The 25,523-nt window shown below is 48.9% G+C and overlaps 2 protein-coding genes across 2 annotated transcripts; one reads left to right on the top strand and one right to left on the bottom strand.

Annotated features, from left to right (window-relative positions):
* Positions 1–1,001: 1,001 nt before the first annotated feature.
* On the bottom strand, positions 1,002–4,482 carry LY6G6F (lymphocyte antigen 6 family member G6F). Its single transcript, XM_049875143.1, has 6 exons — positions 4,425–4,482; positions 3,577–3,906; positions 3,231–3,494; positions 2,228–2,383; positions 1,992–2,058; positions 1,002–1,181 (listed from the first exon to the last, which is right to left on the bottom strand). The coding sequence occupies exons 1-6, from the start codon at positions 4,480–4,482 to the stop codon at positions 1,157–1,159; spliced, it is 900 nt and encodes a 299-aa protein (XP_049731100.1). The 3' UTR covers positions 1,002–1,156.
* A 2,720-nt stretch (positions 4,483–7,202) lies between these two features.
* Positions 7,203–23,848, top strand: ABHD16A (abhydrolase domain containing 16A, phospholipase). Its single transcript, XM_049888871.1, has 20 exons — positions 7,203–7,392; positions 8,409–8,465; positions 9,191–9,257; positions 9,507–9,593; positions 12,651–12,736; positions 15,300–15,373; positions 15,594–15,716; positions 18,891–19,005; positions 19,097–19,198; positions 20,125–20,188; positions 20,613–20,662; positions 21,027–21,150; positions 21,615–21,719; positions 21,928–21,991; positions 22,566–22,622; positions 22,756–22,818; positions 22,958–23,034; positions 23,120–23,218; positions 23,301–23,347; positions 23,520–23,848. Exons 1-20 carry the CDS (start codon positions 7,261–7,263, stop codon positions 23,601–23,603), a joined length of 1,677 nt encoding a protein of 558 aa, XP_049744828.1. The 5' UTR covers positions 7,203–7,260; the 3' UTR covers positions 23,604–23,848.
* The last annotated feature ends 1,675 nt before the right edge of the window (positions 23,849–25,523 follow it).

The following is a 25,523-nucleotide window of genomic DNA, read 5'->3' as shown; positions in this document are numbered from 1 at the left end:
CTCATTCTTGCCAATAGCTTAGCTGAAGCCACTGTAGCTGTAGCGTCAGGGCATGAGGTGAGACTGCCAAGAAGGCTTTTCTCCAGTGAGGCTCAAGCTCCAGCAGAGACACACAGGGGGTCTGGTGGAATGGCTTGTGAAGGTGTGGCTGGGAGTCCAGCTCATTTCTGCCAGACACCTGGGGTTTGGGGGGCGCTGGCCGAGTTGGAAACATCAATGTCTTTTCCGGTTTCACCAGCCCAGACTTGCCCAGCTTGCGGTGACAGGTGACATTGGTGAGCACCTGGGCCCAGCCGATAACAGGCCCCACCTGAAGTGCCACAGAGGAATCCTGCCTACCAGCCAGCCCCAGGGACACTCCCTCCACCCAGGGGCAGCAGGAAGGCGGGACTCTGATCCGCATCAGAAGAGCAGTAAGCTGCTCACGGGCTCCAAATGTCACAATGGAGCTCCACCAAGGAATGTGTGTGCTTGGGATAATGAGGGTTCCCTGGGAGGGCGCACCTCCCAGCACAGGCACCCCCACCTTGACTCAGCTCCTTCCTCTTCCGCCTGAGGAAGCCTGGGACCTGATTAAAGACTCTTGTCTCCTGTCTCAATGTCTTCCCTTCTTTGTGGGGGTGAGGGGATGTCTGGCTTAATTTGGGGGCAAGTTGAGCCTTCTTTTCACTCTCTCTGTACTTCAGTCCTCTCACTTTTGGTCCTATTTTTCTCCATCTCTTTGTCCATTTCCATCCTCTTACTCTGACTTGAATTTCTTCCCTTCTCTCTTTCTCAGTTTCCCCCATTTGTCTTTTGGTTCCCCCATGACTGATTCCTCACTCTTGCACAGGCTTCTTTTGTCTCCTCTCTGTCCACCCCAACCAGTTCCCCTAGGCTCCCCTCAATCACTGCCACACTGGAGGCTCAGGGCCACCCTCCACTGGCTGCTGTAAGACAGAAGACCACACCTTTTCATAGATGACATCACAGGATAATGCTCTTCCTTTCCTTCAGCCACTTCCCCACCACAGTTGGCAGCTGGAGACCAGCCGGACTGAGGAGTCAACACTCAGCGCACCCCCCCCCCACCATCAAGTTCACTGTGGAATCTTTCAAGTGCCAAATGGCCAGGGAGATAGCAGGTCACACTTGCCAGCAGGAGATGTCACCAAGATCACCTGGTCTTGGGGGCAGGTGGGCTGTGGAATTTGTGAAACAGAGAACCAGGTTAAAAAATACCTCCATTCTCTTCTATAGAAGAATACTGATCAAAAGGGGGAAAATGCAGAAAAGAATTCAAATTCTCACTGGACTCCAGACTTTCTGAAGCCATGGAGGCTAGATGAACCAGCAAAACTATTGCTCTGAGATAATCTTTAAACATTAAACCAAAAATATCCCCTGAAGCCTTCTTAAAACCAAATAATAGTTTAGCTTAACTAGTAAAAAATGCCTGCCTTGAGCATTATGCTCTTTTAAGAGTTATCAATATGAAATCAAATAGACAGCAGCAGTTTGAAAGAATAGATAGGAACCTTAGGGGACAGTGGGTTTATGTTAATGGGGGAGGACCAATTAAGAAAAGGAGGATGAGAACGGCTGCACAACTTGAAGAGTGTAATCAATGTCACTGAATTGTACACGTAGAAATTGCTGCATTGGTGTATGTTCTGCTGTGTATTTTTTTCAGCAACAACAGAAAAATTAATTAAAAAAAAAAATACTTCCAGGTGAAATGGACATGAAAAGAGAGAGTAGAGGGAGGGAGCGGGCTGTCTCATTAAAAAATTAGGGGGAGAGCAATTGGGAGTATGTAGCAAGGTATATATAAGTTTTTGTGTGAGAGACTGACTTGATTTGTAAACTTTCACTTAAAGCACAAGAAAAATTAAAAAACAAAAAACAAACCTCCATTCTCACCTCCTCAAGAACCCCTACCCGCAGTGTTTCCTCCTCCATTCTCAGTCCCCTCTGGGCAGACCTGCCTCTGCCCTCTAGTTTTTCCTTACCCAAGACAGGCCAAATGGATGTTCTCGTAGACTTGGATTTCGGGTTTGAACGGAGGAATCGAGGCATCTGGGGAGAAGGAGCCATACAGGGTGGAGAAGATGGGGAAGATGAGTCACCAGACAACCCAAATCTGTGTTCCTTGCTACCCCCTCCCCCAGAGAAGAGGCTACAGAGGTGAGATGTGAGGGCCCACACCCATACACTCTCTCCTTCCCTCTGGGAGGGAGGGACCCACTTCTGCATGAAGTTCTCTGAACCCGGTGCCTCCAGAGCACAATGCTGAGGGTCAGGATGATGACTCCCTGGCCTGCTGCGAGCAGCAGCATCAGGATCCAGGAGATATCCCAGCCTGTGGAGCGGGCACAAGGGGTGGGAGAAGCGTCCCCAGCAGCTGTAGTAAGGGCAAGACAAGAGGGGTGGGGAGGGAGGCAGTGAGGGGGGCTGTCTCTCTGCCCCAAAGAGAAGCTTCCCTCATAGTCTAGTGGGCTCTTCCAGCAGATGACTTCATGAGCTTCCCGGCCCCCAATACTTGCTACCCACTTTGTCCCCTTCCAGGCCTCTCACCCTGACCCCATGAGCCACCATTCGTAGAGAATGGTATTGTCCTCCTGACCACACAAGGATAACTAACTCCAGATGAGAGCACCAGTGGCAACTGTGCTTTTTTCCTTCATCCCTTTATAGTAAACTATCCTTTCAAAATAGTTAAAGAGCCTTCCACTTATTCGTTCTTCCATTCATTCACTCCATAAACATTTGCTGAGCAAGCACCCTGTACCAGACACCGTATTAAGTGCTGGGCAAGAAGAGGTAAATAAGGCCCAGTCACTGCCCATTCATTGGCTTTTGCTTACTAAAATAAAGGCCATTCACTTCTCTCTCCTGCCTTGTAAATGGATTATTCTACAGCCAATAGCATTCCTTCTCTGTATAATAGACTTTTTATTGTAAAACAATTATATATATTTTTTCCCTTTCTGCCTTTACTAACAATGGGCCATTATAACGTCAGTGCATATATCCTTTCTTGAAAAGACAGCTCCCCCAGCAATAACTCATAGTTTCTCCCTCTGAGCTATGGGATAGTCTAAAAAATCACAGATTACCCTAGTCCCCCTCCTCTAGGCAATGGTCTGCTCCACCAGAAGTCACTCTCTGACCTGGTCAATAATGGGTTGGCCTCCTGTCTAGCCTCCTCCTCTAGCCATCATCCCTTCCCATCTCCTCCTTCAGTTTACCTGCTAGGGTGAAGCTGACCCCTTTGTTCTGAGGCATGAGGCAGCGGATGATTCTTGGTCTGCGGCTCCTGGGCTCAGGAAGCCCTTCCCCGGGGCACACCAAGAGCAAGGCAGCCCCTTCACCCCAGAAAGACTGTACCCGGCCCTTCACGGGCCCCTTCCCCTCCAGCCAAGTCACAGAGTCCAGGCGTCTGGAAGGGATCACAGAGCACAGGAGAACAGAGCAAGGGGATCCATCTGCAGTCCTTGCAGATAACTGGGAGCCTGTGGGGAAAGAGGAGACCCCTCAGTTCCTTGCCTGTGCCTCCCCAGACCCACTGGCCCTGGTTTGCATGCCCCCGCTTACCTCTGAGCACAGAGATGTCATATACCCTCCAGTTCTGGTACGTGTAGTGCTGACCCAGCACTGCACACCAGTACCGCCCGGCATCCCCCTCCTTGGTCCCCTCCAGCCACAGAGAGTAGTTCCCCAGCAGTTTGAGCCTGGATTCCCTTCCAAGCTTCACAGGGTCTGGGGCTGGTCTGGCCACTTGGGCTTGGGCCACCAGCATGGTAGAGGAGCTTGCTGCAGAGCTGCGGAACCAGGACAGGTATTCGTCCCCATGCAGGGTGGGTGGTGAGGGACATGGCAGCTCCATCGCCTCCCCCAAAGCCACATAGATAGCCTGGATGTTCTCTGTAGGGAGAGGGTTGTGTGAGACCAGAGACCTCCACAGGATCAACAACCCCCCACTCAACCTCCAAACCCTGGCTTCGTCCACTTTTAGGGTGCCTCATTTTTTTTTTTTTTTTCAACACTAGCCAGGCTGGTGAGCACATTCCTCAAGTGACAACTACAAAAAAAGAAGTGGAGAGAAGAGGCTAAGGGCTTTTTTCCCCTTTCCGCAGCCAGTGAGGGGATCTGAAGGCAAAAGGGAAAAGGCTGCAATAGTTAACAAATACCCACCTCTCTTTCTCTCATTTCTCCTTTTCTGGAAGCATTTACTCGTCCATCCCTTATCTTCTAAAGGAAACTATGTGACCTGCACCCTCACTGTCTCTGGAACTTCTCCAGTACCACAAGCAAGGCGAGGTTGGTTGGGGTAAATCTATCTCCTTGGGTCAGATGCTTCCCCCAGGACTCTAAGGAGAAAGAACAGCTATCTCTCTAACTTTTGGAATAGCTGAAGAATTTTCCCACCTCCTACTTCTTACCTGCTTCAGCCTGGGAGGGTTGGCATAGGAACAGAAGGAAGAGGAATAAGACCGCCATGGGGAGCCTGCCAAGTTCTCTTGCTGTGGGACCTGATGTTGCCAGGGAGGAAACAGAGACTAGATAAAGGCCCACAGTCCCTGGACTGGAATGACATGGGCCTCTGGTGGTGATGAGAATGCTGGGGAGATAAAGTCCAGCTGCCTGTCCACTGGGGAAAAAGTGACAACTACCTCTTGGTCCTGAGGGGGAAAAGGAGAAGGACCCAGTCTAGGCTGTTCTGCAAATGACCTCCTAACCCCTCTGACTCCATCTTAGCTGAGGGACTCAGATCAAAGACTCTCCATGCTAAGAAGCCTGCACAGAAGGGGTCATGGCTGTCCACCTGTTACCAGTCTGGAGGGACATTCTGTGGTCTCTCTTCTACCCTAAGAGACACCAACCATGAGCAAAGAAGTTGAGTCATCATGTTTGTCTACATGAGACCCAGCACAAGACTGGGCACCCAGCTAGCACCCCACAAATGCTTTAAAATGACTTGCCCTGTGGTTGAATGGCACATCACAGATCTCTCCTGAAGCTATGAGTGTATAAAGCTATTACTCAAGGAGAAGGAGAGCAGGGGCCTGAAGGGGTCACTGACTCATGCCTCTGCCCCAGACAGGACTCTCTCAAGGCACATCTTCATACAGTTCTAATACTTTGTAATGTGTTATTCATTATTAAGATCTGCTTGTTTATTTTAAAAACTATTCTTAACTTTCACTTAAAGCACAAATAAAAAAGGAAAAAAAAATTATTCTTGATGAAATATTCCAAACATACAAAAGACAGGATGCTTTGAAAACATTATGCTGAGTGAAATTAGTCACAAGAGGACAAAAATTGCATGATCCCACTTACGTGAAATACCTAGAATAGGCAAGTGTATAGAGATCAAAGTTCATTAGTGTTACCAGGAGCAGGCAGAAGGGAGAGTGAAAGGAAGATACGACACTTAAGGGACACTGAGCTTTTGTTAAGGGTGGTGGAAAAATTTGGAAAGAGTGAATGGTGATGGTTGAACAACTTGATAAGCATATTTAATGCCACTGAACACATGAAGATGGCTGAAATAGCAAATGTTTTGTTCCTAATATACTTACCCAAAAACCAAAACCACACCCACTGCCGTCGAGTCGATTCCGACTCACAGCAACCCTATACGACAGAGTAGAACTGTGCCATAGAGTTTCCAAGGAGTGCCTGGCAGATTTGAACTGCCAACCTCTTGGTTAGCAGCCATAGCACTTAACTGCTATGCCACCAGGGTTTCCAATATACTTACCACAATAAAAAAAAATGGTTAAAAAAAGAAATGATGTACAACTGTGTAATGGATAAATAACTGTATAATAGACAACAATGAGACTGAACAAACCACAAGGACACACAAGATTGAATCTCACATAATGAGAGTAAATACAACAAGACAAAAATAGTAGGTATTATATTATGTAAAGCACAAAAATAGACAAAACTAATCTATGGGGTTAGAAGTTAGGATAGTAATTCCATTTGGGGTTAGGGGTAGCAACCAGTAGGGAGCTGGAGAGGGCCTTCTGGATGCTGGTAACGATCCACTTATGATTTGGGTGTTGATTACATGGAAATAGTCAATTGGTACACTTCTCTGCATATGAGTTTACGCCAATAAAAAGCTAAGGAGATTATATATTATGTAGGTGTAAGGTCCCTGGGTGGCACAAACCATTTGTACTCCGTTACTAACAGATAGGTTGTCTGTTTGAATCCACTCAGCCCCATGGAAGAAAGTCCTGGCAATGTACTTCCTTGAAAACCCTATGGTGCAAAGTTCTACCCGGAAACACATGGGGTGGCCGTGACTCCGAATCAATTCAATCGCAACAGGTAACGTACAAAGAAAAAAAGAAAAACAAACCTATTAAGAAATAGAATTTCAGTCAAAGATCCTTTATGCTATGTAACCACTTTCTAAATTAGGTTCACCTGCTTGATCATTTTATGTGCTTTTGAATTTTATGCTTTAAATGGTATGCGGTATGTATATTGTGGCTTCCTTTCCCATTCACTACTATGGTTTGAGATTTGTCTGTGATTATGAGTGTGAATTCACTCATTTTCCTTTTTGCAAATATCCCACACATCTTTACAACACTGTCTATGGTGTTGTTGCTGTTAGGTGCCCTGGAGTTGATTTTCAACTCATAGGGACCGCATTTGTTAGAACAAAACTGCCCAATAGGGTTTTCTTGGCTGTACTGTTTACAGAAGCAGATCACCAGGTCTTTCTCCCACAGAGGCAAGGCCAACCTTTTCCTTAGTAGCCCAGCAATCAACCACTGCGACCCCAGGGTTCCTTGACCATGGTGTAGCTCTCCATTGATTCGAGCCGCCTTCTACCTCTTTCAACAACTTCTCATAATTTTCTTCATAAATTCTTGCATTTCTTTTACTAGATTTATTCCTAGACATCTTTTTGTTCTTGTCAAATGTTCCTGATCTTACCCCTCATTTTCACTCTCGCTCGAGAGAGTGCTAAGTATTAAGGGACAGGAAAAAAAAACCATTTAACTATGCCGAATAATTTTCTAACACTCCGCGTTCCAAACGCGGGCAACTAGCTCCAGACCCCTGCTGACCCCGTAGGTTCAACTGCACGAACCCCTTCCGAAAAGCGCTGAAACTGTCCCCACTCGCCACGAGGCGGAGCCAGTACGCGCTGACGTCAAGGGCACGCAATACTTCAGCGGCTGGGGGAGGGCGGGGCCAGCAGGGGCACCCGCTGCCGAAAGAGCGGCGGCCCGAGCCGGGGCCATGGCGAAGCTGCTGAGCTGTGTCCTAGGCCCCCGGCTCTACAAAATCTACCGAGAAAGGGACTCCGAAAGGACCCCGTCCGGCGTCCCTGTGACTCCAGCTACAGTCACCACCCCCTCTTCCAGCTCCTGGGTGAGTCGACTTTCCCCTCGGGGAAAAACATGGTACTGCCCAAACCTCTTTGCGGCCTTTGCTCCCCCAAAGTGCCCATTATTGGAAATAGGGGGAGACTGTCAAGCCAGTTGTCCGCAAACTGTGAGCTCTTTGTGCTTCCTGGGTTACAGTCACGCTTATAGGCAGGCTGCCTCCTTTATAGCTGTTTGCGCACCGCTTTCTCATTCCGACTACCACTCCTGATTTTTTCCTCTCTGTGGCCCCGCACCCTGCCTGTCGTGGTTCCGGCCAGTCCTAATTGACTCTTAAATCCTAGATGAGGCCCTACGCGGCTTGGGGGGCTGGCGTATTTTTCCTTAAAACTCCCAATTTTTTCCTCGGTGCCTCTTGGATCATCCCCCAGCTCCTTTTATCTTCCCTCTACGCTGGCCTTGAATTTCAAAATGACTTCTTCAACATATCATGTATCCGCCCCCCTCCTCCCAGTTTAACCTGAAGACTCCAGTCATTGCATTCATGAAAGCTGGGGATGGTGGTAGGCTGTGCCCCTAAATGTCCTCTTTCTTTTTATCGGTAGTCCCAAATTATGTTTACTACCCCCTACAAACTGCCACTGCCACAGTTGTCCCCACGGTTTGTCTCTTTCCTAATCAACCTGCCCTATAGGTAATGCTCCTCTTTCCCTCGTAAAAATTGTCACGTGTCTTTTCCTTCTTCGTTAACCCCTCTCCTCATATACACAAGTTCACAACCCATTTGAAACTGGGTTGTGAAGAAGGAGCAAAAGTCCCCCCATGCTGCTTTCACTTTTGCTTCCAAGTCCAGCTCCCTGTGCTTGTTCTTTTGGTCTGGGGTGGGAAATCAGCTTGGGTTGGTGGTGGTGAAGAAGGTCTTCCATGGGGGCCAAGTGAGGGGTGTCCCAGGAGAGATAGCTGTGGAGGCCAGAATCAGAGGACACACCTGTGGACTTCTGAAAGGGAAAGGAAAGGCATGTCAATGGGTATGGTCCTTAACTAGCCTATCTGCCTTGGCAGGATACGTACTATCAGCCCCGTGCCCTGGAGAAACATGCCGACAGCATCCTGGCACTGGTATGTCTGCCCTGGCATTTGGGGCTCACTGCATCTTTTCAGACCCAGCTGCACTCTTGAGCTTGATCCTTCCCAGACTAGAAGAAGGCGGCACCTGGGGATGAGGGTTGCTCTGGGCTCTGCAGAAGAACTGTCCAACATATACACACGCTCCATTGTACACACTTGGTACTCCCCTCTGGTATGGAGCACCACTTTCTCTGGGGCAGCCTGAACCATGAGGAAAACATCTTTATTCTCGGGACCATCTGTAGATTATAAGTCCTGCAGTCCCCAGTGACCTGTCCTCCCTGGCAACTAACCTCTTTGGCTGCAGAGACAGCTGTTTTCTCTGGCTGGGTTCCTATGGTGATGTTTGTGCATCTCTTGGGGACCAGGCCAGGGCTCTCCTGAGCAGGGCCAATTGAGAAAGCTTGATTAACTTGAGTAGAAAGAGGGACTTGCCTTTAAATGTGATGGAGTCCAGAGGTGACTTGGGCGGCGCAGGGGGTAGGGGGAGAGTCTAGTTTTCTTAGCCTCTGTTATGCTCTGACACACTGCCTTTCAACAAATATGAGCACCTACCGTGTACTTGTTGTTATGTACGCAATAGGCACTTGATGTGACATCCCTCAGTTTATCTACCTTGCTCAGAGCCTAGGCCTGGAAATGGCAAAACTGTGCGTATGTGTATGCGTGCAAGCACGTATGTATATTGACTGCCTGTCCCCGTCTCTCTGATGCAGGCTTCAGTCTTCTGGTCCATCTCTTATTACTCCTCTCCCTTCGCCTTCTTCTACTTGTACAGGAAAGGTCAGTGTGGTTTCAAAGGTGGTGGGCAGGAAGCGGGCAGGTTGTTGGCAGATGAGCCGGCCCCTTAAAGAAGAATGGGGGCCTGTAAGGATGGCTTGGCTTCCTTTTTCCGTCAGGCATCTTCTTCCTCTGAGGGTGCAGCTGTCCTGAAGTGAGGGTGTGGGTCAGAGGTTGGGACCCAATTGGGAAGAGGAGCTGAGGGGTAGTGGGGAGAGCTTCTCATGTATGTGTTCCCTCTTCCCTCCCCAGGTTACTTGAGTTTGTCCAAAGTGGTGCCATTCTCTCACTATGCTGGGACATTGCTACTACTGCTGGCAGGAGTGGCCTGCCTCCGAGGTAGGTGGAGGGGTAGCCCGGTTTGGAGTTGTCCATCATTGGTAAATATTTGTTAAATACCTTCTGCAAATACAATTTGGTGCTAGCTTCTGAGGGGAAATAATTGAGAATGGTCTAAGGCGTAATTTATTCTTTAAAGGGCTTTAGTCATAAATATGAAAAAATAATTAGCAGAAAAGTTTGCCATTATCTTGAAAAGGTGCACCCTATAATTCTACTCCTAGGTATATACTAGAGAAACTCCTGCACATGTGTAAATAATATATCTGTGTGAGAATACAGCACATAGCATTGTTTATAATAATCCTAAACTGTAAACCACTCTGATGGGCACGAATTATAGGATGGATAAATACATTATGCAGTATAGTCATACAACAGAATACCATATAACAATGCACATGAATGAACTAGAGCTACACCGACTTACACAGATAAATTTTTTTGTTGTTGTTGTACTTTAGATGAAGGTTTACAGAATTAGCTTTTCATTAAAGAATTAGTACACATATTGTTTTGTGGCATTGGTTACCAACCCTACGACATGTCAACACTCTCTGCTTCTCGACCTTGGAAACTATTACCAGCTTTCCTGTTCCCTCCTGCGTTCTAGTCCTTGCCCCTGGGCTGATGTGCCCCTTTAGTCTCATTTTGATTTATGGGCCTGTCTAATCTTTGGCTGAAGGGTGAACCTCAGGAGTGACTCCATTAGTGTACTAAAAGGGTGTCTAGGGGCCATACTCTCAGGGTTTCTTCTGTCTCTGTCACGTTAGTAATTCTGGTCTTTTTTTTTGTGAGTTAGAATTTTGTTCTACATTTTTCTCCAGCTCTGTTCAGGACCCTCTATTGTGATCTCTGTCAGAACATTCGTCAGTAGTGGTAGCCGGGCACCATCCAGTTGTGCTGGACTCAGTCTGGTGGAGGCTATGGTAGTTGTGGTCCATTAGTCCTTTGGACTAATCTTTCCCTTGTGTCTTTGGTTTTCTTCATTCTCCTTTGCTCCAGATGGGGTAAGACGATTATGCAGATAAATCTTATAAACATGTTGAATGAAGAAAGCTGGCCACGAAATAATTTATGCAGAATGTTTTCGTTTATATAAAGTTCAAAAGGGACACATGTAAGTGGCAAAACACTAAAGAAAAACAAGGGCATGATTATCTTGAAGTCAGGAGAGCGGTCACCAGTTACCCTGCAGGGGAAGGAGGAGAGTATAGGATGGTGAGGACTCGGGGGGCGGGGTGGCTTCGTTGTCTTCCTTGACTTGGGTGGTAGTAACGTGAATGTTTGCTTTGTATTTTTTAAGCTGAATATGTTTTATGTATGTATGCTATATCTCACAATTTAAAAAAATAGACAAAGCAAATCCTTGATCTCGGGCAGGTACAGATGGTGAAAACCGGGTGAGGGTGATGCGTAGAGAAGGGTGGGTGCTGGGTGACTGCAGTTGGGGTGGGTCTGGGGTGAAGACCTTCTGGCTATGGCATCAGCCCCCACATCTCTGTGGGGTGGGGCTCCCTTCTCAGAGAGGCTTCTCTGTGAGCACCCCATCGAAAAGCAGCTCCCACTGCTCAGTTTCGTTTTATTTCCTTTATTTTTAGTTTAGAAAAAGAAATTTAAATGCAGAAAAGTCCAGAGAACAAAATACCAAAAAGAACAAAAATACTAATGTTTTGTGACATTTGCTTCAAATGCTTTTTTTGTCAATAAAGTATTACCAATAGAGTTGGAGTTCCCATTGAATTCCTTCCCAATCCGATGTTCCTCTTTCTCCAGAAGTAACCACTGTCATCTGGTGTAGGTTTTTTTTTTTTTTAATGCTTTTACATATAGAATTTTATACTTTTACGAACTGTAAACCTCATTTCATCAAATCTAAGCTGTCATTAATTGTAAAACGTATCCTGATTTCAGAATTTTCAAATGTGAAAAAAAAATGTGTCTTAGAATCAATGAAATACGGTGTCTAAACGATGTGTAAAATTATTTTGTACGTTTCACATTTTTGGCATAAATGGCATCGATCCATACAAAGTCGTCTGCAGCTTACTTCATTCTCTCTGTATTGTTTTGGGACTTACCCTTGATGATAAGTTCATTTTGGTCTTGTTTTCTTTATGGTATTTATCCCTCTCTGAAATTGCCTTATTTACTTGTTTATCGTAAATAATTTAAAACTATAAACCACTCTGATGGCCATGAATCATAGGATGGATAAATACACTAATGCATTTATCCATAAATACATATCCATAAATACATTATGATGTATTATCCACTCCCATCCAAAATGCCAGCTCTGTGAGGACCTGGGGCTTGGGTCTTGTTTCTTGCTGTGTCTCCCACGTGTAGAACAGTGACTGGATGGAGGTTTGGGACTCCACAGCAGGGAAGGGAAAGTGGACAAGATCACTAAGGGGGCCAGCAAAGAGAGAAAAGAACTAAGTGTTGAGGGCTACTCCCATTTGAGAAAGGAATGTAGAAAGGAGGCAGAGCAGGAGCAATCCAGGAATTGAAAGGAGGCCCAGGACGGGCCCAGGAAGCAGAGGAGGAGGGACTTTCAAGGGACAGGAAGAGTGCTGAGTGGCTTAGTTGATGAGAACTGACAAAGGGGAATCGAATTCAGTGAGGAAGTAATTATGGGGCAAGAGTGAGAGACTATGAAGACAGGTTGCAGGGGGTTAAGGAACAATGGAACATATAGAAAAGAGACAGAAAGCAAGCATTGGAGAAGGGTGGCAGTGAAAGAAGGGAAATCTGATGTTAGCAAGGTTACATGACAGTATTTTAAGATTGGGGAGAATGAACATTCTAGAAGGTGGAAGGTTGATAGTCTACAAAGAAACAAACTGAAGAAGTTAGGGAGAGGAGGAATCCTGTGGGCCAGTTGCTTGATGTAGAGGAAAACCTGTTTCTCCAGATCCCAGGCCCTTAGCTCCCTTTTCTCTTACTTCTCCTCCCAGGACCTTCTCCTTGCCCATCCACAGTTCTTTTCCTAAAACCTGGGCATCCCGTTTCCCAGTTTTCCTAACACTCTTTTCTATCTCTCTCTACCAGGCATTGGTCGCTGGACCAACCCCCAGTACCGACAGTTTATCACCATCTTGGAAGCAACTCATAGGAACCAGTCCGCAGAAAACAAGGTGAGAGGTTCTAGGAAAGGTGCCAAACAGGTGCCCTGGCAGCAGCTTCCTCAGCTACCTCCCTGGAGCACCAGGTGCCGGCTTCTGCCAATAGAGGTGTTTTGCCATCCACCATGCAGGGTGTTTGCTTGTACATTTCTCCCCTCCATAAGTGAACTGTTCACCTGAGGAGTTTTTCCTCCCTACCCTTTCTAATGAAGTTTTCTGCTAGAACAGTTTTCAACTCTTCTACCCTCCATCTGCAAGAATTGTCTAGATGTAGAGTGTGGAATGTTTATTAGAAGGGAGCTTTCTCTCTGTCACAATAGCTCAGTTCTGTGAGTGTTTGCTTATTTTTGCTTTGTGAGTTGAACATCATGCTAGATTTGTTTGGGCATAGGACAAGATGGACAGGTATGTCCACTCCTGTGCCTGGGAGCACAGTGTGGCGCCAGGAGGGAGAAAAGCCAGGGCAGAGTGTCCTTGGAGTTGTGCCAGCCCAGCTGGTGCTGGAGTGTGATTATCTTTAAGAAGAGGCTTTGGGGTGCCATGAAGCTCTTTCCTATTACGAGGGGATTTCTGGGATCAAACGTTTATGATCACCATCATCATATTACTGGTTGCATCACACTACTGTTTACAGAGCTGTGTAATAAAGCTCTGTACCACGCCGCTGTCTGAGGCATTTTGCATCCACCATTTCTAATTCTCACAACAGCCATGTGAGGTGGCATTATTATCCTCGTTTGTACATCCGAGGAAGCACGGGCAAACAGAGGTTAAGTACCCCTTCCAGGGTCACAGAGCGATGAAGTAGCCAAGACTGGATTCAAGTCCAGGTCTGTGCAGAGCCTGCCTGAAATGTGCTTTTCTTCATTTTGTTTTGTTTTTTCATTTATATTTTTGTACAATTTTTCTATTGCTCTCTCTTAGTCATTTTTGAAAATGTAAGAAAAAAAATTCTCTGGCAGAAAATAAAAACCACCCTCCAAATAGAGTGCTGGGAACTCTGGGGGTGGGAGAAGGAACACAGCCCTGTAAGGCCCAGCTCTCACTGCCCTCAGAAAGCATATGGACTCAGTGGTGTGACCACAGGCCCAGATGGTCTGTGTGGCAGCCATGGCCTGTGGCTGCAGAAGTTGAGGGAAGGGAGGTGGCCATGAGGATGGAACAGTCAGAGAGAGCGTCATTCAAAAGGTGGCCCCAATTAAACCAAAAGATAAGAAGCTTCCTGAACACAACCAAATACTTCGAGGGACAGAGTAGAAGGGGTGGGGGTCTGGGGACCATGGTTTCAGGGAACATCTAGGTCAATTGGCATAACAAAGTTTATTAAGAAAATGTTCTGCTTCCCACTTTGGTGAGTGGTGTCTGGGGCCTTAAAAGCTAGCAAGTGGCCACCTAAGATCTATCAGTTGGTCCCAATCTACCTGGAGCAAAGGAGAATGAAGAATACCAAAGACACAAGGAAAATATTAGCCCAAGACAAAGGGCCACATAAACTAGAGACTCCATCAGCCTGAGACCAGAAGAACTAGATGGTGCCCAGCTACCACCAATGACTGCCCTGACAGGGAACACCGCAGAGAATTCGTGACGGAGCAGGAGAAAAGGGGGGTGCAGAACTCAAATTCACTAAAAAAGACCAGACTTAATGGTCTGACTGAAACTGGAGGGACCCCGGAAGACATGGCCCCTGGACTCTCTGTTAGCACAAACTAAAACTATCCCCAAAGCCAACTCTTCAGACAAAGATTAGGCTGGACTATAAGACGTGAAACGATACTGATGAAGAGTGTGTTTCTTAGTTCATGTAGATACATGAGATTGAATGGGCAGCTCCTGTCCGAATGTGAGGTGAGAAGGCAGAAAGGGACAGGAGCTGGTTGAATGGACACAGGAAATCAGGGGTAGAAAGGAGGAGTGTGCTGTCACATTATAGGGAGAGCAACTAGGATCACATAACAGTGCGTGTATAAATTTTTGTAGGAGAAACTAACTTGAACTGTAAACTTTCACTTAAAACACAGTAAAAAAAAACAAAACAGGGGCCGGGGTGCAAAGGCGCCCACTGTGGGTGTGACTGCCCCACCTTCTCTCTCCCACCTAACTTTGGCACAGTTGGTTTGATCCCCTGGGGATTTCTGAGCCTACAGAGCAGCTCCGGGTAAAAGACCCCAGATGGGAAAGGTAGCACGACCAGCCAGCAGACCCTCCCCCACCTCCCTCAGAAGCACCAGCACCTCCAGCCACCCTTCCCCCTCCTGGGGGTGGGTCAGTCTTAGATTTTTAGAAAAGCAAAGAGTGTATGTTAGCTTTCCTCAGCTAGAAGAGGGCACATAGGCCAGTCCTGATACCTATAAGGCATCTTCCCTTGCCTGGTTTTTCAGGCCACATCAGAGCCTTCCATCTGAGAACAGGAAGGGTGTTGACCTCTGCTTGGTCTCCCAGTGATGTGTGGGCCCAGTCCCTGGATGGCAAGGGTGTTGAGGGTGGGTAGTGGGCCTCCCTAGTTCTCAGCTTCCCTTTGCTCACCTCTCTCTCCCTGCCCCACCACTCACCTCTCTCTCCCTGCCCACCACAGAGGCAGCTCGCCAACTACAACTTTGACTTCAGGAGCTGGCCAGTAGATTTCCACTGGGAAGAGCCCAGCAGCCGGTAAGGCCCCAGTTCCTTTGCTCTCTATCCCTCCCTTGGAACCATTCCAGATAATCCCTTAACCTCCCTGTCCCTCCCCCCACTTCCATCCCCCTCTTGGGCTCCAGTGCCTGCCTTCCAGCACCATCTCCTCATTCCTAGACCCCACCGTCCTCCGGACCTCAGACATCCAGATTGCTGCTCCTGACCCCATCCTTCCCTGCATCTTTCCCTTCCTCAGGAAGGAGTCCCGAGGGGGCCCTTCCCGCCGGGGTGTGGCCCTGCTTCGCCCAGAGCCCCTGCACCGGGGGACAGCGGACACCTTCCTCAACCAGGTCAAGAAGCTCCCTTGTCAGATCACCAGGTGGGAAAGGGCAGAGAGGAGAGGCCAGCTGGGGTGGAGGGGACAAGGGGTGAGGGCTCCGGGGACTGGGTGTTCCATTGTGAGGTAACTGTCATTTGTTGGCCTAGTGCTGTGTGCTTTATGTGTTATTTGTGGTAAGGTAGGTTTTATCCACATTTACGTGTGAAATAAAGAGCCTCAGGAGGTCCCAAGTCACACAGATAGTGAACAAAGAGCTGGGATGTTAACACAGTTCTCTCTGACACAAAGGCTCTTTTTGATGAGGCAGAGGAAGGTGTGAGGTTGGGGGTGGGGAGACGACACATAGCCTGTACCTGAAGCAGAGTCTGGTACGCAGTGATGTGCCCTCCTGGCCCTACTGCTAGGGAGATAGTTGGGTGAGCTAGTTGGCCCCTGTGTGCCTCAGTTTCTGCATCCCTGAATAACCTGCCTCACAGGGTTGTTGAGGAGCCTAAGTGTGGTAACATAGTCAGAAGAGCTTCCACCTGTGTGCCTGAGACACACAGGAAAGCCCAAATACATTGCAGTTGTGGGTACTGATGATGACAGAAGAAACAACAGCAACCATTCATGTCTTATAGTAGAGCAGTGTCTTAGTTATCTAGGGTCGCTATAACAGAAATACCATAAACGGATGGCTTTTTTTTTTTTTTCTTTATCTTTATTGTGCTTTAAGTGAAAGTTTACAAATCAAATCAGTTTCTCATACAAAAATTTATATACACCTTGCTATATACTCCTAGTTGCTCTCCCTCTAGTGAGACAGCACACTCCTTCTCTCTGCCCTCTCATCTCTCCTCCAGACAGGAGCTACCCACATAGTCTCATGTGTCTACTTGATCCGAGAAGCTCACTCTTCACTGGTATTATTTTCTATCCCATAGTCCAGTCCAATCCCTGTCTGAAGAGTTGGCTTTGGGAATGGTTCCTGTCTTGGGCTAACAGAGGGTCTGGGGACCATGACCTCCAGGGTCCTTCCAGTCTTAGTGAGACCGTTAAGTCTGGTCTTTTTATGAGAACTTGAGGTCTGCATCCCACTGCTCTCCTCCCTCAGAGGTTCTCTGTTATGTTCCCTGTCAGGGCAGTCATCGGTTGTAGTCTCCTGGGTACCATCTAGTCTTCTGGTCTCAGGCAGATATAGTCTGGTTTATGTGGCCCTTTCTGTCTCTTGGGCTCATAATTGAAATGGATGGCTTTAACAAACAGAAATTTATTTTTTCATAGTTTAGGAGTCTAGAAGTCTGAATTCAGGGTGCCGGCTCTAGGGGAAGGTTTTCTGTCTCTGTAGGCTCTGGAGGAAAGTCCTTCCTCTTTGAGCTTCTGCTGCCGGGTGATCTTCCTGTGGCTTGGCATCTCTGTTCCCCACATCTATGCTTTCTTGTTTAATCTCTTTTATATCTCAAAAGAAATTGGCTCAAGAACACCCTATACTAATCCTGCCTCATTAACATAACGAAGAACTCATTCCCACAGAGGTTAAGATTTATAGCACAAATTTTGGGGGGGCACAATTCAATCCATAAAAAGCAGATACTGTTTGTTGTTGGGGGTTAGGAGGTAGCTTCTAGAATACTAAGGAAGGAAGGAGATAGACTTAGTGGTTGTTGGACAGTGCTCGTTGGTCAAAGGTGTGAGCCAGATTTAGGGTTTTGAGGGAGATCTTGTATGGGATTGTACAGTTTTGTTCTGGGACAAATCCTACCTCAAGATTAACCAGAAGTGGTTGATCATCTTCTTAGAACAGTGCCTACCACATGTTATCTGTCTAGATTTGTACATTTACTCAATAAATGTTTATTAAGTTCCTAATCCCCAGGCTGTGGGTATCTACTTCGCGGCAGGTATTGGGGATATCTCATTGAACAAAACAGCCAGGTCCCTGCCCCAGTGGAGTTTCCAGTCTAGTTTGGTGTTTATCAAACTAGGGATCTTGACCCATGAGTGAATCTTGAAATCAATTGAGGGAATTACAGCCATCATTTTTTAAAAGTATTGTTTACAGACTTAATGGTCTGACTGAGACTAGAAGGACCCTGGAGGTCATGGTCCCCAGATCTTCTCTTAGCCTGATACAGGAACCATTCCCAAAGCCAACTCTTCAGACAGGGATTGGACTGGACTATGGGATAGAAAATGATAGTGGTGAAGAGTGAGCTTCTTGGACCAAGTAGACACATGAGACTATGTTGGCATCTCCTGTCTGGAGGGGCGATGAGAGGGCAGAGGGGGTCAGAAGCTGGCCGAATGGATGCGAAAATAGAGAGCGGAGAGAAGGAGTGTGCTGTCTCATTGGGGGAGAGCAACTAGGAGTATATAGGAAGGTATATATAAATTTTTGTATGAGAGACTGACTTGATTTGTAAACTTTCACTTAAACCACAATAAAAATTAAAAAAAACAAAAAAACCCAGTATTTTTTACTTGAGGACTTCCATTAAGTAATATTTATACATTAACAAGGAGACCCTAAGTGACAAGCAGTTAACACGCTTGGGTGCTAACCGTTGGAGTCTACCTAGAGGTACGTCAGAAGAAAGGCCTGACAGTCTGATTCTGAAAAGTCAGCCACTGGAAACCCTGTGGAGCACAATTCTACTCTGACATACACGGAATCACCATGTGTGTGGCAACTGGTAAATAAATTAACAAAATTGTATCTGATAATAGCTTTGGTTTTCCTTATATATACCAAACTTGTGGCTGTTGACTCCAACTCTGAACAACTGTATACGACAGAGTAGAACTGCCCCATAGGGTTTCTAAGGCTGTAATCTTTACGGCAGCAGGCTGCCATATCCTTCTCCCATGGAGTGGCTGGGTTTGAACTGCAAACCTTTCAGTAAGCAGCCAAGCACTTTAACCAGTACACTGCTAGGGCTTCTTTTATTGTATAAAGAAAGTATTATCTCATAAAACTGTCGTTTCAGAATTATATGTACATATGTGTGTACTAGGCCACAATACAAAATTTGTATCTTAAAAAGGTTGCAGTAAAAAATAGTTTGAAAAACACCAGCCTGGTACATGTATTACCTCACTAAGTCCTGAAAGAGGAATGCGGAGCTCTAAAGGTCAAGGGTGCAGCAGGCCCCAGAGTCTTTGAGTTGGGATGTGCCCAGGATGGTCCCTGAGCCTCACTAGGATTGGAGGTCATTAACCTCATGTTTCCTGTAGCTACCTGGTGGCACACACCCTGGGGCGCCGAATGCTGTACCCGGGCTCCGTGTACCTGCTCCAGAAGGCCCTCAGGCCTGTGCTTCTGCAGGGCCAAGCCCGGCTGGTGGAAGAGGTGAGGCTCCCCTGTCTCCTCCTCACCCCTTCCCCACAGGGTTGTGGCTCTTCTGCCCCTCACAGCCTGCCATTGCATCTTCCCCATCCAGTATAACGGACGTCGGGCAAAGCTGCTGGCCTGTGATGGCAATGAGATTGATACCATGTTTGTGGACCGGCGGGGAACAGCTGAGCCTCAGGGACAGAAGCTGGTGAGTGGGAATGGAGAGCCCAAAGGTGGAGTGTGGGGAGGGCAGTAGAGGTTCTGGGCAACCCAGTTCCACAGCAACCCTGAGGAAGCTGACCTGGTATAACCCATCTCCCAGCTCCACTCCAAATAGATGAAGAAGTAGCAGTTGACATTCAAGGACCAACGAGTAATAATCATAACAGTAAAAATGTACACAGCACTTACCACATGCAAGGCATGTGTTTAACCCTCACAACAATCCTGTGAAGTAGGTATTGTTTATATTAGCCCATTGTACAGATGATGTAACTGAGACACGGAATAAGCTTACCATTATCACACAGATAGTAAGTGGTGGAGCCTGGCTGCAAAGTCTCCCCTCTCTGAAGCAGCCCGGGAAAGAGCACTGAGTCAGGAGTCCAGGGAGCTGGGTTCTAGTGGCGGCCCTGCTCAACTGCTGTGAGAATCTGTATATGTCCCGCATCTCTGGGCCTCAGCTTGGGAATTAGTGAGTTTATCTGGCCATAAGGTTGGAGCCTAGAGAAGGAGAGAGAAACAGTCTGCATACCACACAGCAGACATACATAAAAATGCTACAGAAAAAAAACAGATACAAAAACTATAAAGGCAAAAAAAATATCCTTTTTCCCATTTCTTAGAGAGATCCACTTATGGTCTTCCAAGGAAAAATGGGCACCTTACTAGATGGTTTAGCAATTTCAACCATTTGTCTTCCTCTGGGGGCCAGGTTTGCTGAAGCTTTACATCTATTTTGCTTATCATTTTCATGGGCTTTGTGGAATGAGAAGTGTCTTTTCTCCTTGGAGAGAACAGGAATCTGCTTTCCTCTCACTGTGAAGCTCCCACCAGGCACCCTCCCTGCTGAGGGGGATTTTCAGTCCCAGCTTGGCTCCTTCCCAGCCTGTCTTTCCACTTTTTTCCCCACAGGTTGTCTGCTGTGAGGGCAACGCAGGGTTCTATGAGGTGGGCTGCGTCTCTACACCTTTGGAAGGTAGGCCCTGGCTCAGCCCTCTTGTCTCTGCCCCTTGGAACAGAATGTCTCCGCCTTCCCACGCTGATACGACCTCCCTGGAGCCTGACTTCCGCTTTCTCTGGAGTCCCTTACCTTTGGGAAAATTCAGTCCACTCCCTGATTTTGATAACTTTCCATGTCTCCCCTTGGGCTATACCCCTAACCTTACCATAATCTTTATTCTGTCTCTACTCATACACATACGCCCGCATACAACCACACATCCCTCCCTTCTGCTGCCTCAAAGCCTTTGGCGTGATCCCCTAGTTCTGGGAAGGCTTGGAGTCATTTGCCTCTGGGCTTGGGGAGTGTTTAGAGCTCGTGGTACTTCTGCTCCTTCCCCCAGGGCAGGAGAGAGGGGCGTGAGCTGAGGTCTCCGTCTCCCTCTCCTCCTGTGTTATAGCTGGATATTCAGTCCTGGGCTGGAACCATCCAGGCTTTGCTGGAAGCACGGTGAGACCCTCTCTGGAATTCCTTCCTTTTCCTGAAATAGGGTTTGGCTCCCTCTGGAGAGAACACCCCCCTTTCTCTTCAGGAGAGGGAAGAAGGGGGTTGTACATTTCTGTGGGGCCTCCCACTCCCTGTGACCTGGGTGCCTAGGGCAGGGAGGCTAGGAAGGCACTAGTGGGAGGATGAGGTGGATCTCCTTGTAAACAGCTGTCTTCTGGGAGGAGCTGCTCCATCCACCATCCTTGTCTTCTACACCTTCTCATCTATTGCCAGGTGGCTGTAGGAAGGGTCTGGGAGGGCACTGGTGGTGGGTGAGCCAGCTGTTGGTGTTGATACACTCCTCCTGCCTTTGTCCTTCCTCCTGCAGGGGGTGCCATTCCCACAGAATGAGGCCAACGCCATGGATGCAGTGGTCCAGTTTGCCATCCACCGCCTAGGCTTCCAGCCCCAGGACATCATCATCTACGCCTGGTCCATCGGTGGCTTCACGGGTACCATCCTCCCTCCCCTTCCACCACTATAGGACTTTTCTGCCCACTCTGCTATCACAGGCAAGGTGGGGAAATGCACAAGATGGGGCAGAGCTCAAGGAAGACCGGGAGGAGGGTGGGATCTCCAAGTGGGCCTGGAAGAGAGTATCGTACATGCTTCATATTTCCTTTCACCCTTATGCCTAATTATTAAAAAAGGAGAAGTAAACCAGAGACCCGGGGTAGGAAAGTTAGAGAAAGTGAACGTTTCCTCCGCCTTTTGTCTTCAATGTACTTCCAAGAATGGTCGGTTCATGCTCTAGCCTCTCCACATGGTGCCTGGCTGAGTGAAGTGAGGGATTAAATAGAGACCAGGGATAACATAGCAGAAAGGAAGGGGTTAGCCATAGGGTCAGTGGGACTAGGGCAGGGTGGTGGCAGGAGCTCCCCTCAGCCTTCATCCTTCTTTCCTGTCCTGGTACCAGCCACGTGGGCAGCCATGTCCTACCCAGATGTTAGTGCCGTGATCCTGGATGCCTCCTTTGATGACTTGGTACCCTTGGCCTTGAAAGTCATGCCAGACAGCTGGAGTGAGTGCAGCTCCCGTGCCTGCCCTTCCAGGGAAGGGGTGGGTTGGAACTGGGAGCTATTCTAAGTGGGGATGGTTCCCTTTTCCATGGGTGGCAACTAAGGTGTTCTCTCTGAGGGCCTCAGCCTTCTGAGGCCCATGAACATGGAGACCTTTATGCTGGGCAGGGTTTTTATCTCTGCCATCCCTTCCCCTTTGTTCCACTTTAGGGGGGCTGGTGACTAGGACCGTGAGGCAGCACCTCAATCTGAACAACGCAGAGCAGCTGTGCAGGTAAGTGCAACTGGTGTCCAGCATACACACCCCATACAGCTCTGCTGGGTGGGCAGATACTGAAAGTAGTGCTAAAGTGCAAGGTGGTAAATGGCCACTACCCCCTACACAGAGCCCAGGTGACACAGTGGTTAACAGCTACAGCTATTAACCAAAAGGTTGGCATTTCGAATCTACCAGCTGTGTCTTGGAAACTGTATGGGGCAGTTCTACTCTGTCTTATAGGGTCACTATGAGTCAGAATCGACGATGGCAATGGCAATGGGTTTGGTCATCCCCCAGAGTGACTTTCCCACCACCTCAGCTGGCCTAAACCTTCCCCAGGTCCCCTGGGACCCTGGACTGCCTCATGATCTGGCAGCCCAAAAGTTAATGCCTGGCACATCAGGGGATCCACCAGCCAGGGCAGATTTGACTTGAGCAATTCCCATAATTAAATATTGGGTGAAGGGCTAGCTATGAGCCTTGCTTTAGGGGAGGGGAGAATGCAGCCAGTGCAGGGGTGGGGGCGGGGGTAGGCCTTTTGTCACCTGTCTCCGTACTCTGCCTCCCCACTGCTCTGTCGTTGCTGAAGGTACCAGGGCCCTGTGCTACTGATCCGGCGAACCAAGGATGAGATCATCACCACCACGTGAGTGCCTGGGAGCCTCTGCCCCCAGAGAGAGCTAGGAGGTTGCTCCCCCACCTCGCCCACCAGCAACCCCAGTATCCAGACCCTTGCTTCCCAGCCTCCAGACCTCTCCAGTAGGCCTTCTCACCCTCAGGGTTCCTGAGGACGTCATGTCCAACAGAGGCAACGACCTCCTGCTGAAGCTCCTGCAGCATCGGTGAGAGCCGGTGTGTGTGTGTGTGGGTGCGCGCGCACGTGTGTATGTGTACCCAGCACAGGGAAGGGCAGGAAGGAAGGTCCAGGGATGAGGAGTGAAAAGAATTCCGTCTTAACTGTCTCTCTTGGATCCCTTATAGGTATCCCCGCGTGATGGCTGAGGAGGGCCTGCAAGTGGTGAGGCAGTGGCTGGAGGCCTCCTCGCAGTTGGAGGAAGGTGAGAACAGATCCAGCAAGGCCTTTGAGGGGGGACCTGGCAAGGCCGGGTGCTGATGCGCCCTCCTCTCTCTCTCCCTGACCAGCCTCGATTTACAGCCGGTGGGAGGTGGAAGAGGACTGGTGTCTGTCTGTCCTCCGCTCCTACCAGGCAGAACACGGGCCCGACTTCCCCTGGAGTGTGGGTAAGGAGGTCCTGGGGCAGGAGAGGGGGGAGGGGGTGAATCCCAGATGGATGGCTGGTGTCTGAGCCTCTCCTCTCTGCAGGGGAGGACATGAGTGCAGAGGGACGGCGGCAGCTGGCTTTGTTTCTGGTGAGCTCAGGGGTGAGAAGCAGGAAGAAGGTGCTGGGATGACAGCTTGCGTGGAGCGGGTGGTGGGCTCAGAGGGCAGGGGCTGGGCAGGGTGTCCACACTGCTGCTCCCCACAGTGCTCTGCACTTCACCGCCCACCCACCTCCCCTGCCCCCCTGGCCTCTGTCCTCAGGCTCGGAAGCATCTGCACAACTTTGAGGCCACACACTGCACTCCGCTTCCGGCCCAGAGCTTCCAGATGCCCTGGCACCTATAGGGACCACGCTGGGACTCATTCTGGAGGACTGGGATGGGAGGGGGCATGAGGAGGGACCCTCTTATTTGTGATTCTCCATTCATGTTGCTGTTTATAGTTTGTGAAAGTGGGGACCATCCCCCTCTCACTGTTCCTCTTGCACGTTTCCCTTCTTCCACCTGGCAGTACCCGCCCCTCCCCAGTATAAAACCCTGCATTAAATGAGTGAATTATTCCTAATGATTAATAAAAAGGTATTTTTTCTACTGGCTGGCTGATTGTGTGACTTCCCGAATGTCCAGGGAGCCAGGGCTGGCAGTAGGGACAGCTGAGGCCTCAAAGGACTGGGTCTTGGGGCACCCTACTCCCAGGTGGTCCAGTTTATCCCTCCCCATCCACTGTACCCCAGGCTTTTAGCCTCTACTCTGTCCTCATGCAGCGGGTCACCGAGCCTCACCCTTCCCTGGCGTGCCTGGCATTCTCACCACCCACTGTGCAGTCTGCTCAGCAGTCTCCCTGGCCACTGCCCTCTTCCTCAGTCCGTCCTGTATACAACCACCCAAGAAGCCCATGGCTGCCTCTTCTTGTTTACAAGCTTTGTTGTCTGCAAAGCATTTCCTAATACCTGAGGAGCCCTGGTGGTGCAGTGGTTAAAGCACTCGGCTAACTGAAAGTTCAGTGGTATGAACCCACCAGCCACTCCACAGAAGGAAGATGTGGCAGTCTGCTTCTGTAGAGATTTACAGCCTTGGAAACCCTATGGGCAGTTCTACTCTGTCCTATAGGGTTGCTATGAGTCGGAATCGATGGCAATGGGTTTCCTAGAACCTGATTTCACCTACTCTGCTCTATTGATTTCCAAGCCCAACCTGCATGGTTTCATCATCAGTACCCTTGATTTTCCTTGCTTGGCTTATTCCCACAGGGAGTGAGAGGCAGCCTGCTCCCCATGTCTTACCCAGCAAACCCTGTACCCCCTCCTCGCTGTGTCATCAGGTCTCTTTCCTCCCATCCTGTTTGCAGTTCAACAAACGGCTTGCCGGGGACCGAGGGCCAGGTGCCAAGGACTTGTCCTCCCAAAGCCACACTTTGCAGTTTTGGATAGCTCTATTAGAAGAAAATTCTTAAGTTGAAGCTGAGGAAATTGGTTTGCCTGTAACTTCCATCCTATTTCTAATCTTTGGACCTCTTAGAACAGAATGAGTTCTAAGGATTCTGCTGATCTGCCCCTATCTCCACTTTTCCCCTGCTTCCCACACATACTATAGGGAATGGTGGATGCCATGAGGGTCTCTGGACCATAAAGGGTACCCTTGGATACCTGGAGTGGGTGGGCAAAGGGAGGCTCAATGCAACATGGATCCTGGACAGCCCCACCCAGAAGCCCCAGTCTACCATCTCAGATCACTCAGAGCGGGTGAAGGACCACTCCCTCCCTGAGGTGGGACCAGCCTCCCATCCACTTCTCACCCTGTATAACCAGGTTCCAGCAGCTCCAGGGGACGACCAGCTGAGGTGCAGACCCCACAGCTGCTGGGGCTCTGGGCCCTGCTGTACTGGGCGCCAGGTGAGGCTTGGAGGCCCAGGTGGGCCTAAGGAGCTGGGAAAACTGGGGGAGAGGATGAGGGCTGAGAGAAAGGGGAGTTAGAGCCTGGGTGGGAAGCGTGGGAAGAAGAGGTGGTCACTGGGCTGGGCCACCCCTTATCCTACCCTATCATTGATGCCAGCTCCAAGCTGCACTGCTCCATGTGTGAGGTGTTGTGTGAGCTCTGGGCTTCGTGCTTGGACTGAGGATCTGCTCTACACCCCCGTGAGCTGCATGTGTCTCCCGCACAGCTGTCCCAAGTGAGTGAGAGCCCCTGAGGGTGTGGGGTCTAGGAGCTGGGAATAGCCAGATCATTCATCCATCCGTCCGTCCGTCAGTCCGTCCGTCCATCCACC

The sequence above is a fragment of the Elephas maximus genome, chromosome 1 (assembly GCF_024166365.1).
Source record: "Elephas maximus indicus isolate mEleMax1 chromosome 1, mEleMax1 primary haplotype, whole genome shotgun sequence".
Taxonomy (NCBI): domain Eukaryota; kingdom Metazoa; phylum Chordata; class Mammalia; order Proboscidea; family Elephantidae; genus Elephas; species Elephas maximus.
The sequence above is the reverse complement of the archived record's forward strand: the minus strand, read 5'-3'. Positions and strand labels throughout refer to the sequence as shown.

What these genes read in the sequence shown, in the direction of transcription:
- ABHD16A (XM_049888871.1), top strand. Translation starts at nt 7,261, where the DNA reads ATGGCGAAGCTGCTGAGCTGTGTCCTAGGCCCCCGGCTCTACAAAATC. An exon ending in AGCCTCAGGGACAGAAGCTG is followed by an intron (nt 19,199 to 20,124) that starts GTGAGTGGGAAT and finishes TTTTCCCCACAG; the next exon opens with GTTGTCTGCTGTGAGGGCAA. An exon ending in AACGCAGAGCAGCTGTGCAG is followed by an intron (nt 21,992 to 22,565) that starts GTAAGTGCAACT and finishes TCGTTGCTGAAG; the next exon opens with GTACCAGGGCCCTGTGCTAC.
- LY6G6F (XM_049875143.1), bottom strand. Translation starts at nt 4,482, where the DNA reads ATGGCGGTCTTATTCCTCTTCCTTCTGTTCCTATGCCAACCCTCCCAG. An exon ending in TGACATCTCTGTGCTCAGAG is followed by an intron (nt 3,495 to 3,576) that starts GTAAGCGGGGGC and finishes CTTTCCCCACAG; the next exon opens with GCTCCCAGTTATCTGCAAGG. An exon ending in ATCCATTTGGCCTGTCTTGG is followed by an intron (nt 1,182 to 1,991) that starts GTAAGGAAAAAC and finishes CAAATTCCACAG; the next exon opens with CCCACCTGCCCCCAAGACCA.